This window comes from Eurypyga helias, unplaced genomic scaffold (assembly GCF_000690775.1).
Source record: "Eurypyga helias isolate BGI_N326 unplaced genomic scaffold, ASM69077v1 scaffold2741, whole genome shotgun sequence".
In the NCBI taxonomy this organism is placed as follows: domain Eukaryota; kingdom Metazoa; phylum Chordata; class Aves; order Eurypygiformes; family Eurypygidae; genus Eurypyga; species Eurypyga helias.
Genome location: NW_010228737.1, coordinates 30,558 through 46,400, shown reverse-complemented (window position 1 = coordinate 46,400; position 15,843 = coordinate 30,558). Strand labels below are relative to the sequence as shown.

The 15,843-nt window shown below is 44.4% G+C and overlaps 1 protein-coding gene across 1 annotated transcript in view; it reads left to right on the top strand.

The window, feature by feature from the left end:
* The window catches only part of ATRN (attractin), a gene marked incomplete at both ends in the record, with an annotated part of 51,431 nt that overhangs the window by 14,554 nt on the left and 21,034 nt on the right, over window positions 1-15,843 (top strand). Inside the window, 7 exons of the mRNA XM_010160102.1 lie at window positions 1,490-1,723; window positions 2,438-2,575; window positions 7,368-7,461; window positions 8,360-8,412; window positions 10,338-10,432; window positions 11,044-11,122; window positions 11,504-11,661. Coding sequence (XP_010158404.1) covers window positions 1,490-1,723; window positions 2,438-2,575; window positions 7,368-7,461; window positions 8,360-8,412; window positions 10,338-10,432; window positions 11,044-11,122; window positions 11,504-11,661 — 851 coding nt within the window. The remainder of the gene's footprint in view (window positions 1-1,489; window positions 1,724-2,437; window positions 2,576-7,367; window positions 7,462-8,359; window positions 8,413-10,337; window positions 10,433-11,043; window positions 11,123-11,503; window positions 11,662-15,843) is intronic.

Here is a 15,843-nt window from a genome sequence, read left to right as displayed (position 1 = left end):
GCCGAGGGGTGTGGTGGAGTCCCCATCCCGGTAGGGATTGAAGACCCATGTGGATGAGGTGCTCAGGGACATGGGTTAGTGGTGGGCTTGGCTGTGCTGGGGGAACGGTTGGACTGAATGGTCTTAAAGGTCTTTTCCAACCTGAAGGATTCTGTGATTATCTGTATCAAATCCCAGTGAGGGTTTACACAGCTGCTTTAATCTGAACTATTGTCTGTACATAGCCCACAGTACTAATTTCTAACTTTAAAGAAATGATTTAATTTTTTTCCTATTTTAGGTAGATGTGAGCAAACTGCAAAAGATCTGTAATAATCTTTGTTTTCAAACTGGGACAAAATAGTTTAGAAGTTTAAAAAGTGGCTGTACAGTTTTAAGGTTATTTTTTTTATGTTGAATGCTGTAGGAGCTGAGTGTGGGCAGGGCAGTCGGGGGCCAGGGCGCTCAGGGTAGCAGAGGTAGAGGGCTGCATGTGTTCCCCAGGAGGGAGGTTGGGCAGCTGGGGTTGCTGCAGTTGCTCCAGGAGCATTTGGAAGCTGATGAGAGTAAGACAGAGTAGCTCAAAGTGGTGCAAAAGAAGAGATGGAGGAAATTAGTTTTGGGTAACAGTCAAACGTGAGAGTGTAAATTTCCCGTGTTGCCAGAGGTCAGAAGCTGGAGGCAGGCAGGAGATGGGTAGGCTGAAATAATGGAAGACAGTGGTTTTCTACCACTTTTTTTTCCCCTAAAGGCAAATATTGCCAATTTGAACATCAAGACAGAAAGTCTACTTATCTTGGAACACCAAGTATCTGCAGAATGGTTTTTAAGCTGGTATGGGGAAAGCTTTTTCCCCGTATTTTTATGAATAGAAGTTTTCTATTCATGTAAAGAATTTGTCACCCCTGAAGTACAATTCCATTTGAGAAAGGGATGGTTAAGGGGTAGTGATGTTTTTTCCCTGATTTAGTTGCTTACTGGGCACAGGGGATCTGCATGAGGTGTTGTAAGGAGGCAGGGTTTATTCCCTATTTGCATTCTACGTGTTTTGGCTCGAAGAGATACTTGTAGTAGTGTGTGATCTTGAAATGTGTGGTTGGAAGAGGTTCAAAGTGAGTAAACAAACTGGTTTTTTGGTCACAGCTTCCAGGTGGCTCGTCTTACCACCTGATCCACCATAAATCAATCTTCTGTAGTTGGGAACATTAACCTCTGGTTTTATTGGGGTGTTTAATGGTTAGAGAAACCTTAAGTGTGTGGCACATTGCTTCATAACGCGCTCACTGATAAATCCATCCTTTGTCAATAGTTACATAGATTCTAGAGTAAATATGCTGATAGAAATGAACGTGTATGTGTGTTACTGGGAATATCAGGATAAATATTTACAGATTTGATGAGGTAGATACTTAAGATGAGGAAAGGCACACAAGGGTTTACATACTCATTGTCACCTTTGTTTTGGGACACTGATTTACTCCACAATTTGATGTTTGGTTTGTTTTACTAGCCGAAAACTGTTCAGGCTACTGCACATGTGCTCACTGTTTGGAACAGCCTGGCTGTGGCTGGTGCACTGATCCAAGCAACACTGGCAAGGGGAAGTGCATCGAAGGCTCCTATCGAGGTCCGGTAAAGATACCAGCCCCGTCGGCAACAGGGAAACCCAGCGTGGAGCCCGTCCTTAATGTCAGCATGTGCCCTGTGGAGAGCAGCTACAACTGGTCCTTCATACAGTGTCCAGGTAAGGAGCAAGGTTTAATTGTCCAAACAGTTCTGCTGGACCAAGGGTTAAATGCAAGGGGAGAGTAGTTTTTAAGACTGGAGGGATGTCTGTGTTCTCCCTGTTAATGGAGGGAGGCGAAGAGCTTGGAAGAAAAACAAGATTTTTGTTAAAAAGAGCATTTTGCGATGAAGGGATTTCTGCAGGTATCTGTAAGTGAGCTGCAGAGGTTTGCTGCTTGAAGACTTACCTTGTCTTAGAGAAATTTGTCCTTTCCCTGTAAATCTTCACTGACTTTTCAAGTTTTTGTTTATGCATTTTAGGGTTGTTTGAAGGAAAGACAATTCTTTCTTAAGGTTGTTTTAACTGTTAGCAATGTTCAGGGTGGTTCTGAAAAAAGTTTTTGACACCAAGCATAGAATAATGCATAGAATAAAGTTACTTGGGCTGCTGCTAAACCCTTTCTTCCCTATTCCCCTTTGTAAATGTGTCCCACCGGCTGTTTCCAGTCCTGTCTGTCCAACATGCACACAATGTTTTGGGGTTCAGTTTTCCATGTGTTGCTTTAAACTACAGGATCTCAATACACACTTTGAGGCCATGTATCGCTGCAAGAGCCTCTTGGGAAGGTGCATGAAGCGGTTTCACTCGGGCTCTGCACAGCACAGACTGCTGGGGCTGGATGTAGAACTCTGTGCCCGAGCACAGGTACTCACCCCTGTCTGTTCTCTTCAGCCTGCCAGTGTAATGGGCACAGCAAGTGCATAAATGAAAGCATCTGCGAGAAGTGTGAGAACCTGACGACTGGCAAGCACTGTGAAACTTGTATCTCGGGCTACTACGGCGATCCCACTAATGGAGGAACGTGTCAGCGTAAGTGATGCCTTAAATCTTCCTGCACTGAAGTCTCTGATGCTTTTTGCTCTTTACTCATTCCTCTGCTGTCTCAACTGAAACTGTAGCCCGATAGTGCATTTTTCCTTTCCTGCGAGCAAGGCACAGTCCTTGTTTCTTCAAATTAGAGATACAGAAACTGCTTAATGGAATGTTGACTTTCATTGCACAAGATAAAGGTGATTGTTTTTACCCTCCTTTGTAAACTTTAAATGACCACAGTGAAAAAAGGTGTGCGTTGTAGTGTTTGACCTCCTGATTTGAGAAGAAACAGTGTTAATCCCAGTGTCTTGAACAAACTGCTGCTTATCTAAATTCCACCTTCTATTACGTTTGGTTAGTGTGTTGTGTACTTATTGGTACAATGGTCTGCTCCGTCAAAGGCTTGCCTTACTCCACTGAGGAGTTGGCTGAATTTCAGTTGAGGATTAGGTGATCCCTATTAAAACTGCATTTTAAGCTTATAATGTGCTTTGGGGTGCTTTGGCATAAAGAACTTTATTCAGTTGTGTAAGATGCCGGTAACAAACAGATAAGAAGCCTTTCTCAAAGGACCAGTGCAGGTAATGCTGAGAAATGCACAGATGAGACTGGGAGGGTCTGCCCTTGACACTTGCAACATTGCTTTGAAAAAGTGGGACAGAAGTAGGTGTGTTTGGTGTCCGAGGAGTGTCAGTGCTTCCACGAAATGGATGGTTCATAGGCAGCCCAGAATAAGTAAGTGAAGTGGATTAATGAAGGGACACGGAAGACTTGGAGTTGCTACTTCCAAGTGTGGAGACAATCCAGTGGAAAATACTTGGAAATTCATCTGGTAAACACTGGAAGTAGCATTGCTGTTTTGGATGAAGAGCAGGGTCTGTAGCTGGAGCGTGAACATCCTGTTTCCTAAAGCAAGAGCAAGTTGGTGATGGTTCTTCTCTGAAGAACCTCCCAGCAGACAGCTTCAAGGAAGGGGCTGGAAAGATCATGGGCAGGGACAAAGCTGCCTGCCTGTGAGAAGGGTCTGGCAGTAGCTGGAATAGGGAATGGCAAGAGACTGCACAACAGCACAGGCACGATGGGAGAGGTGCATCTCTGACACTTCATTACAGAATATTATCTGCAAACACCACTGATAGTTTTAAACTCATGTAGCGTGAAGATAATTTGAAGTGCAGGAATGAATAAATTGAGGCTGAGATGGCCTCAAAAATACATAATTCTACTCTGAACATTCCCGTTTAATCATTGGATCACAACATGCCTTTTTGATATTTGTTGCTTTTCTACGTGTGTGGAAACTGAGAGTAAGTTACTTTGGACTCTCGCATGAGGATTGTCCAAAACCAGTTTGTTGTTGAGATAAGCAGCGATAGACTAAAGTCATCTAGATGCCTGAAAAAGAAATTAGAAAATGTGTTGAGAGGCTATGGAGCAGCATTCGTTCGTTATCTGATGGAACCAGTAGCTCATGTCAAAAGTGCTTTGCTCTCCAGGGCTTTGAGCCCCGGTTTTTAATCTGCTGTGATTTAACGCTATTTATCATGGAGGCGAAAGAAGGAGGGAAGCAGGTAGCTGGGCAGAAAGGCCGAGGTGGATCAGGAGAGGGAAAGCGGGAGGAAATCATCCTGTCTGTTGCAGCCAAAGTGACTGCTGGCCGTTGGTAAGGTTTGCTCCGTGAAAAGTTTCCAGAGGGGGAATTCTACAGATAAGAATTCTACTGATGGGCAGCAGAGCCGACTCCTGCTTTTTCCCTCCTCTGAGCCACAGTCCTGCCTTCCTTTCCCATTAACAGTGTGCTGATTCCACAGATTTTGTGCCTTTATGTGCAGTGTTGTGTGTCACTCTGTATTTAGAGCCCACGGTCACATCCGTGCTGGAGATGGTGGTTGGTACAACCCCATCCTGATACACAAGCATCCGTGCATTTGCACACTTAGTGCCTAGTGTGAGTCCTGGCGCTTGGATGTACCAGCATTAGCCCGGTGTCTGCAGCAGCGTGGGGACCATAAATATCCTCAAAATGGTAAATAGTCAGTCTTGGAACAAGTGTTAGCGCTTGGTGTTTCCCATTCTGCTGAGCTGTTGCCAGTTTGAGCAACATGGTTGGGATAGCAGTCGCCTTCCAAACAGGTAAGGCTGGGCAGAGGTGAAAGTGGTGGTCATGGAGTTCAGAAGGCACGGAGGAATAAGAAGAGTAGACGGAATAAGATGCCTTTTCCTACTGCTGCATGCCACCAGGTCAGGAAAATGTTGCTGTATCGCTTGTATTGAAAATTGTTTAACAAACTGCAGTTGTTTCTCAGGAAGATTTGTTTGCACATCACTGTAGGCATCGGTGTCTGCAGAGCTGGGTGGGTAGTAACAGAATAGTAGGCGAATCACTCCTCGGTGGTTGCTTTTAGGAAGCATCCAACGTAGAGAAGTGTTAATCGGGAAGGGCAGGAGATGCAGCACATCAAATGTAAAAATAGCTGCCAGGTGCCTTCTCTGCATTCAGAGTTTTTTGGATTTTCTGATTAAAGTTCCACATGAAAATATGCCAGCGGTAGATAAGAACATTATTTTTGAGCGAACGGAAGGCGCTATTATGCCTGGAATCAGATTGCTGCTACGGCAGCGCTTCTGAATGCCTCCATGGAGTGTTTGCTGGTGTCCTGCGACGACGTCTTGCCTGCTCCCCCCTCCCAGGGCTGCACGGGGGCCTTGGGGGATGGCCAGAGCACTTGGCGTGGAAAAGGGCGTTGGGCAGGTGGGGGATGCTGGGACTGGGATGCAGGAGGAGGAGCTGCGATCCCCATGACTGTCTCTGAAGAAACCTCTGACCTGTGGTTTGTGAAGGTGGAAGGAGACTGGCTGCGACATGACGTGGTTCATCGTGAGACTGTAACTACGCTTTGCAGTCAAAAAGCCATTTCCAGCAGCTGTGGCTTTCTGCTCTAGCATCAGACCCTGGAGGGGAATTTCAGACTCTGGCAAATATGAAAAAAGCTGAAAAGCCATGAAAAAACTTCTCTTCTTTGTGCGTGTTCCAGTCCTTCGGTGAATGATCTCCAGTGATGAGGATCACAGGAGAATGGATAAATAAGACTCCTAGAGGTGTTTGAGTGTTCAGTCGTCTGGAAAGCATGTGGCTGAAGAGCAGGGTGAGGAAGCGTTCGTGTAGTGCTCAGCATAGTGTGATCTGCATCTAAACTCCAGGATATTTGAAATTCCTCCTGATTTTTGTGTGGGTTAGTGTTGAATATGGATGGGATTTCACTTGGAGCAAGGTTCGTAAAGCATATGGCAGGCAGTGCTAGGCATTCTGCATAGGATTAAGAATTATTTTTTTTTTAAAGTGCCACTAATGAGAAGTGTGTTTGCTTCACGGAATACAATTAGTTTGTCCAATATTCATTCACTGTACTTGTTTCCACAATAAGCCTTTATGCTTATATCCTATTTTGTTCCGTGTTGCTGCTAGGAGACCACTCATCCACATCTGAGAAGCGCAATTAAGTGTCCCTGATACAGTACAGCTTCCGTTACATGCCAATATAAAGACGACATCAAAAGGATTCATAAAATAAGGTCCAGGGTTGGCAAGGGTGTTCAGGATGGGGACTCAATGTCTAGGAATCTGCTGGTACGTGCAGTGGCACACATCTTCTTAATGAGAAGAAGTGTCTTCCTAACGAGGAGGCACCAGCCTTTGCAGCATACTGTTTTCAGCCAGCTCAGGGATCGCAAAGCAGGGATTTTCTCCTGGTGTACTTTTCCCCTTTGGCATTGTGTGCTCTCCCCTGCACAGCTCCAGTTGAATGCATCTTCCAGTTCAGTTCTAGAGCAACTTCCGAAAAGCACCTACCTTCCCAGGAAAGTCATTGTATCCATTCTCCTAGTTATAGTGACCATGGTACCAAAGATAACTGCTTGTATTGGTTTTGGCAGTGTTGGTTGGTCTGGTTGTGGGGTTTTTTGCATGTACTTTGTCAAATTCTGTATGAGTAGACATCTCAAAGTGTGCCAAAAGGCATTTGGATTTCAATAAGGAGCATTCTTTCGAAGCACATCTCCTGTACATCCCCAGGGCCATACCTCGGCTTGCATCTCCAGCAGGTGCAGAGTTTAGGTGATGGGTTAGTTTGGGCATGCCACAAATCTGATACAGTTCAGGGCCAAGCCTGATCTGCTTCAGCCACGACCCAGTGGCGTTCAGCCCATGAGACCAGGCTAGAGCTGTGCTAAAAGGTACTGGGGCATGTGCCCAGAGCGCTCATGGCACGGGCACCGTATTCTTAGCACCAGCCGTTTTCCCCTGCAGGTGCACCGCCGTTGCTGGGAATGACATTAGTTTCTCAAAGGTCTGTTTAGTTCTAGAAAAAGGCCTAAAAGCACCATGAGCTTTGCTGTATTTGCAGAAAATCTTCTCTCAGGAGTTTGGAGTTTGACTGAAATGGGTTAGCAAGCCCAAACCTCTTCCAAATATTGTCCTTTTTCACTAATTATGGTATCTCTAGTGCTATTTAACAGCAAGACAGGAAGCTAAATATATTTTTGAGGCTAAAAAGCACGGTCTCATCAGGATTTCATACAAAACAGCAGTCCTGAAGCAGGCACTCGCTCTGTTTTGATGCATCATTCCATTTTTGGCTGCCTTCTGCATCACACAGAAACCAGAGTTCCAAGTGGGTTTTTGTATGCACTTTGGTGTGTCTCAGTTTGGCAACTGAAGGACTTAATTGCTGTCGAATCCGTTTCTCTTGTTTCATTCAACATTCCATCTTTATCCCCCTCTGCTCAACAGCTTGCAAGTGCAACGGCCACGCGTCTGTCTGCAACACAAATACAGGGAAATGCTTCTGCACCACCAAGGGAATAAAAGGAGATGAGTGCCAACTGTGAGTTTGTTTCCCTTTGTTATTTGGAATCCCAGGGCTGTGCACATCCTGGCGTGGGACCCCTGCGTTTTTAGTGGCTGTATTTATGATGTCGCTGCTCATTGTTCCTGCTGCCAGCTGGGTGCCTTCACTGATGGGGCAGTCAGCCGTGCTCCCCTGCGGGCAAGACACGAGCAAAATAATTTCCTGAGGATGTCCATTTTTATGAACATTTCCACTGGGCATGTCATGCAAAAGGGGTGGGGTGAAAAAATAATGCCCACCCACCCCGCCCCAACTATACATACCACTTTGCTTTATCTGTCCATAGTTTCTTTTAATTGTTAGATTTTTACTCTTGGTGCTGTCTGCAGTTCTGGGGGAGGTTAAATACATCTGAGATAGGACTTGGACATTCAGGCATGTTAATGGAACAGTTTCAGAGCAACAAACTTGCTGGAGGTTTCTCTGTAACGTCACAGAAATGCTTTTAGTGTAATGTTAGTGGAAATAATTTCCTTCCAAATAATTTCATTGCTGGGTTATTTTGGAAGCGTTGCTCACAGGAGTAAGCTTTTATAGGACTGAATCCTGGAATAGCCGCAAATGTAAATGGAAGCTTTAGTTTTCGACTGTAGTAATGCACTTCCATGCGCTGTGAAGAGCTGATAGATACATTCCAAGTGGGTGCAAAGGTTAATATCCACAATGTTATATTTCCTTTTTGCCGCATGCTAGTTTGACTTGCAGGCATTGTGGGATTTCTTCAGCAGCCCAGTATAGCTCAGACATGCATCTTCTGTTTTTAATTGTGTCCCATTACCAGCACAGGTGGTTGTTTGCTGGATTTGAGTGGCTGGGAATAAAAAGAACTGGGGGACAAAAAATCCATTTAATAAAAAACTTGTTTTCTTTTTAGGTGTGAAGTCGAAAATAGGTATCAGGGAAATCCACTTAAAGGAACGTGTTACTGTGAGTATTCTTGGGATTTTGTTTGGAGATAAAGAATATGTTTGAAGTTTAAAATATCTTATGTAAAACTAGTTTGAGTTGCCTCAGCATCAGTTTAAAATACAGGAGATTAAGGGAAGGAGTGAAAAATAGTGTTAAATAAGTTCAGTTTTTACAAAAGTGTTGTTTGAAGAAAATGAAACTACTCTTCCTGATAAGGTCTGTGTGATGATTGGATCTTTCAGAACAAACTTCTGCATGTATTTCACGTGACTTTGAAGTGAAATCTCGTCTTGTGCAGAATATTCTAAATAGATACCTCATGAATTCAAAACCAAAGCACGTCTTTAGAATTTTTGTAATTGCAAAAACAGAATCACAGAACAGTTTGGGTGGGAAGGGGCCTTAAGGCCCACACAATCCCACCTCTTGCCTTGGGCAGGGACACCTTCCACTAGACCAGGGTCCTCCAAGCCTCATCCAGCCTGGCCTTGGACGCTTCCAGGGATGGGGCATCCATAGATTCTCTGGGCAACCTGTCCCAGTGCCTCCCCACCCTCTCCAGGAAGAACAACTTCCTGATGTCCCATCTCGATCTCCCTTTTCTCCCTCTTTCTGTTTAAACCCATTATCCATAAAATATTCTTATTGTAAATATAAAAGTACTTTTTTTTTTTTTTTTAAATCCTGCTCTGTGTTAGAATGGGTAGGGCTTCAAAATTGCCACATTTCCTCGGAAATTAAATTCCTGTGCAGTTCAAGAAGATACTTTGCCAAGATTCAGATTACTTAATGGAAACTCTCCAGCTTCTATTTGCAAATGTTGGCAATCAGCACACTCGCAGGCATGGGTAGATGTAATCTGAAATTACATAAAGATGCAAGTCTCAAAGAGTGTTTTTGTGCAACACAGAAATGATCAACATATTGCATTTAGCAAATCTGACTTCTGCTTGTGTAGCCAGACGAGGATACGGATGGCTTCTCATGACAGTCTCTTTGCAAGGATGACCCAATTCCCTGCTGCCAGTGGCAGGGGTCATGAAGTGGGAAAACCCCAGAACTTTACAATTGTTACAGAACAATCTCGTGCTCCAGAGAGTCAGCCTCACTTGGTCTTCTTCCTTGAAAATTGCTGTGTCAGTGCTTTATAGGAGTTGTGGGTAGACTCTAGCTCGTGTCTTTCCAACAAGGGGTCTTCTGGAGGCCGTCAGAGGAAAACAACACATGGTGTATGGCTTTGTATGCGTTATTGCTTGGAACATCCCTGCATGGGTTCAGGAAAATGTACAGGTTTTAATAAATGTGTTTTACACCCACCAGCCTCAGTATCTCCTTAGTATCCCCAGAACTGGCCATGCACAGTCGATGAACAGAGGGGTGATACCACAGCCCTAGGCAGATGTGAGCATAGGAGGGCATGTCGTTGGGCCAAGAACTGGTCTTGGCATGCCTGGATCTGATGTGACCCGGAACAGGATGGCAGCTGGGTCTATTAACAAGTGGTTGCTCCATAGAAATCTCCCCTATAGAGCCCATCAGTGTACAGAAACGTGTGCATGGAACTTGGTCCCTTCCCGGGTGGAGATTATACAGTCTATTCTGTTTTGGTAGTATTCCCTTAGCTCGTGGCGGCATTGTAGTATGGGAAAAGTAAATGTCTTGGCATGTTTTTTACAGCGTGCAGGTATGAATGGTCGTTTAGATTAAGGCTGAAGGCTGTTGACTGGAAAACATAAGCAGAATCTTTCCCCTCTAGGCTCGAGTTAAACAGGGATGGGTTTGTCCTTGCTGTGTAGGATCATACATAGTTTGGAGTCATTAGTGAAGCGTGGTGACTCCAAATTGTGCTCTCCATGAAGAAAAGCAGTTCAGTGACGTCATTGTTTTGCAGAAGCTTTTCTTATTCCAAGACATGGGATAACTTTCTCCATGGCTTCTTACAGATACTCTTCTCATTGACTATCAGTTCACCTTCAGCCTTTCTCAGGAGGATGATCGCTATTACACAGCAATCAACTTTGTAGCAACACCCGAAGAGGTATGTTTTCTACTTTCCCTTTCAAGTTTATCCTTTGGGTGTATGGGTGTCCTCTCCTGGCTGTGGAGACAATGAATTCATAGAATCACAGGATCACAGACTGGTTTGGGTGTGAAGGGACTTTTAAAGCCCATCCAGTCCCACCCTCTGCCATGGGCAGGGACACCTTCCACTTGAATTGTTACAGCTGTGGGTCTCCAGATGTCGTCTCTCAACCTGGTATCTGTGTCCAGTTCCACAGAGCAGGCGGAGCTTTTGGAGCTTGCCTTGGCCATGTGGTTTTAACTCTTCGTGGTGACATTTCAGAAGGAACCACAGTTGATTCTTTAGTTTGAGCAGCTGCTGGGCAACTCTAGTTTTGCTTGCTGTTCACCCCAAACCTTGTGTCTCTAGACTTCCTGGTTCATCCTGCGCACATGACTTGTGTTGTTCTTTATTAAGCTTTCTTGGGGGAGGAGAATACTGGGTTTAGAAAATGCAGATGGTTTCTTGCTTGATGTATTTGCTTCATGTAAATAAGAAATTCCAAGACTTTTTTTCAGTGAAGATCCACTGGGAAACAGTACAGTAAAGTTATTCTAAAAATGGATTTTCTTCTTTTTTCCTCCCAGCAAAACAGAGACCTGGACATGTTTATCAATGCATCTAAAAACTTCAACCTCAACATTACGTGGTCCACAAGTTTTGCAGGTAAAACGAGCGTAGTCTAAGTTCCTTGGCAGCTTGTTTCAGTTACCAGTTTTTGACAAATGTCAGATTTAACAGGGGACGCTTTTTTAACCTATGGACTTGTTCTGTAACTGTCTTAAATATAGGGCCTGGTGTCAGAAATAAATTATTAGAAAGAGCTGTGTTTATCCAACGTAATAATGTCTTCTGGAAGCACGGAAGTTGCAAATTTAGCTTTGAGTAATGTGGTATTTTGGTAATGCAGCACAACGTGAAACAGTAGTGTTCAGGTGAACAGTTCATGTAACACGGGAGAGTTCAGAATGCTTCACCCTTTTTGTTTGCCACTTAAAATGTGCACTGAACCATCTTTTCTTGCTGCTTTCTCACATCTGAAAACAGCTGGCACGCAGGCTGGGGAGGAGATTCCAGTTGTTTCAAGAACGAATATAAAGGAATACAAGGACAGTTTCTCCAATGAGAAATTTGATTTCCGCAACAATCCAAACATCACTTTCTTCGTTTACGTCAGCAATTTCACCTGGCCGATAAAAATACAGGTAGGGTCTCTTAAAGTGTGTATAATTATTTGAAAGCAGGTTTTTCTTTCTCTCATGCCATGTGGTGACTCGGTGTGCTTGATTTGGTCTGAGCAGAACCAGCGCTCAGTGGAATCTTGCTGCAGGTAAAGGGTTTTGATGTTCCTGATTAGGAGCAAGAGGGTGCGTTATCTCATGTTGCTTTAACCAAGCAGATCTGAAAAAATGCATGGGGAAATAAAGCGAGATGCTTGCTTATTAACAGGGCTGGGCTTTAATGAGGTCTCTGACTTTGAACGTGTAGATATTGATGGAGAAAACAGATTCATACAGCCAAAAATCAAACCTGGAATGTGAAAACAGAGGAAATGTTCGTCGTGTTTCTCTTCGATGTCTTGTTCTCAGGAGGCGCAGCGTGAGGGCTACCCCCCCTTTCTCCTCGTGCTGCCCAAGGCTGTGGTACCTGCAGGACATGATGAAGCTCGCTCTTCCCCTTAATGCAGTGTGGTCGGTTAACACACGCATTGCCTCAGGTGTCAGACTGCCCGGGATGCCAAGGCTTGTGTTGAAGCAGCAGTGGCTGAAGCTCTGTGATGCACTCACAGATCACCGGCTGCAGCCACAGGGACTCTGCAGCTGCTGTGGCAGCTAATCATTCAGAGAAACCTTGGCCACCTTCTTGCTTGGGGCTAAGTCAGGTGTCAACCTGCAGTGTTCTCGGAGTGAGATGGGCGTCCTTGGAAGGATAAAAGTACTTCCAAGCCTGAAACAGAGATCCCACATGAGGCTCTGTGTGTTTGTATTCTGCCTTTTTTTTTTTTTTTTAAGAAGCTTTACCAAATGTGGGAACCCGAATTCTTTCAACCCTTATTCAACAAATTAGTATGTGAAAGCTAACAACTTGACGTTGTTTTACTTGCTCTTTCAAGCGTATCAGTTTCACAGACTCACCATAGGGGTCACTTCCAACAAAGATAATATTGAGCAAGGAAATGAGGTCCAACTGGAAAAAAGGGTCCTTAAGCTATAGTGATGTTTTTCAAGTCATTTCCTGAACTTTAACAATACTATTAGGAATACTTGGGAAATGTCTGTGTCACCATCAAGTCGGTGGGTTTTAAGCACTTAGGAAGCTTTGCCTTGTTGACTGCAGACTGTAGATTTGACAGATTTTGATTCTTACAATCACAATATTGGTAATCATTTTCCAGTTGGAGAGTTTTTACTTTGCAGCTCTGTAAAGTCTTAGTTCATTGTCAAGCCCTAATTGTTAGATGTCGAGGAGTTTGCAAGAGCTGTGGAGTAAGACCTGTGTCACTGGATACTCAAGCAGCACGTGCTAAGCCTCCTTGTGTTCTTTTTTTTTGGAAAGTCGTGTCCTCTGTACAAAGGTGGGCACTTGCGTAATGATACAGTTATATCTCCAGGCTCCTTTTAACAAATTGGCACTCACAGGAATCAGAAAAAGTGCTTATTGTATTTTTAACTGATGGGTGGTGTGTTCACCTTCCATAATCAGTGCTGGCCCGTACCTATCCTGCGTTATCTGCTTTGCTATTTCTTGATGCAGAGCTGTGTGTTAGGACTTTGTAGGTGTTTAAGAGCAGTGTTGTTTGCTGTCCCTTCAGCTGTCCTTTGTTTGCTCCTACGTGTACTCACAGTGAACTTCTGCTCACTTTTCCTATGCTGGTGTTGTCGTTGAGCTTAAATGTCCCCTCCGTCTTCTGGTTGGATGGGTGGGTCTTCTGCTTTCCTTGGATGAATTGGGACAGGTCATATCCTCTCGCTGCCTTTAGCATGTGCTTGTTGGCTTAAGGAATACCAACAGTTGTCGCCTTGTCCTGTGAAACAGGTTATTCAGGTTCAGTGGCTTCATTTGCTCCCTTTTTTTAATCTTTGAGCGTATCAGCCATGCGTAAGGCCGTGGGGGTCAGGTCTCACCGTTGCTTTGAACGGGTGGTTCTTCTAGCTTCTTCATGGAGCTTTCTAGGCCCTTTCATGGCAGCATTTTGCTTTGCTCGTTCTCCTGGCTGCAGCAATTAATAGTCTTTACTCACTTGAACTAATACACCCTGCTGTTGCTTTCCAACGGATGAGCTCCCGATGTTGACAGCAAACATTCTTCCCAGTCCCTAATAGCATCGTGACGTGTTACCCTGCTGCTGTTACTGGGCAGTATTGCCAGTCCTGAAGATCATGTAGGTGTTCGTCTGGGTTGTTCTTTTCTGTATGTTTATTAATGAACTCCTTCAACATTTTCAGCAGGTTGTGCAATTAGGATTCTTCCTTTCTGGGTTTGTTGCTGAGATATCAGTCGAAGTCTGTCCAAATGCCATTCCGGAACCAACTTCTCTTTGCCCTAACTGCTGTGATTCTTGACAGAGTCTTCACCATCTTTATCTCGCCCGGGAGTTTCCAGTGAATCGAAAGCCATGATGAAATTTGGGCTAGCTCAGCTGTACTTCCTAGGTCTGTACAAGTAATTATTTTTACAGACAGGAAATGCTGAGCTGGCAGAGCACAGGTTATTGTTGTCAGCTGTCTTGCTTGTTGAATACAGGTTTTCATTTAGTACTTCAGTTCTTTTACTCAAAACTTGTCCTGAAACTCTGTGTGCTGTCCCTATCCCGGTCTTGGGAGTGTGAATATCTAGATTCTCCCTCCTCCTTCAAATACAAGCTGTAAATTTTCCATAGTGCCACGCTGGCTGACAGATGGCTTTAGCAGCCTTGCTGCCAGAGGTGCTGTTCCATGTGCCATTTCCTTAGGCGTGCTGGGATGTGTGCTGTCTGCTTCTACTGGCTTTGAACACTCAGAAACAGTTGAGTTTTGTTTCCCCTTTGGTTGTGTATCTTCCTACAACCTCGTTCCATTAGACCCTTTGCCTTGGTTCGGTGTCCTTGTGCTTAATGACAACTCTCATTTAGTTTTAGGGGTGCAGCTGACTGCTGTTAATCTCTTGCCTATCCTTGCAGCATAGTCTTCCCTTTCCCTCTCTGGTCTCCTTTACTTGTGTGGCTGGAACATCTCCTGCTATTTGTTTATCACTTGCTGAGGTCTAGCACAGCTTGACATTTGGCAATTCTTATTTTCTGTCTCTGCTACTTGCTGGCTTCTTGCTAATGAATACTTTCCTCTCCATAATACATAGACTCTTTAATTGTTCCTAATGTCCTTTCTGAGTTTAGTTCTGAGGGTGAAGCTTTCAAAGAGTTTTGCATCTTTGACCTGAGAGAAATTCTTAGATGGCTGTTCTCCCATTCCTTATCTCCTTAGTCCACTTGATTTTTGCTGTCTTGTTTAATTTGTCATAGTTAAAAGGAGTGAACTTTGATTCTCTTACAATACTTACCTCGTTTCATCCTTAATTTAATATGAATTTGCTTATGTGCACTCAGTCTGAGATAATTCTATAGCACTCTTAACGTCTTCAAAATGTCCTTGTTACTTGCCAAAACAAAGTCTAAAATAGCATCAGCTCTTACTGGTTGAGACACCCGCTTTGTGAAGAAGTCTGGTAGCGATATCACATCCAGGAGTATGTGGTCCTTCCGATTTCAATTAACATGCTCTTCGGTTCATAACTGAGAATCATTTTTCTTAACTTGGTGTTTTTCTGTCATCTTTCTGCAAATTACTTACTGGCATTGAGTGTCTCTGTCCTGTCTCATGTTTGCAATCGCAATTCTTCATTACTTTGCTGTGGCTTTGTTGTCCTTCTCTAGGAAGCCCACCTGTACCTCTTTTCACTGGAGACTTCATCATAGCTCAACATGACATTCCTCCTTCCTTTCCCGCAGCAACCCAGCATTCCTAAATCTGATGAGCAGCGTGGTCTTCTTCACAGAATCATGCAGTGGTGGAGGTTGGAAGGCATCTCTGAAAGTCATCTGATACAACCTCCTGCTCAGGCAGGGCCACCTAGAACAAGTAGCCCAGGACTGTGTCCAGGTGGCTTTGGAATATCTCCAAGGATGGAGACTGCACAGCCTCTCTGGGTAACCCATGCCAGTGCTCGGTCACCCTTGCAATCAAAAAGTGTTTCCTGATGTTCAGACAGACCCTCCTGCGTCTCAGTTAGTGCCTGTTGCCCCTTGGCCCATCGCTGGGCACCACTGGAAAGAGCCCGGCTCTGTCCTCTTCACACCCTTCTTGCAAGTATTTATAGACATTGATGAGAGCCCCTTCAGCCTTCTCCAGGCT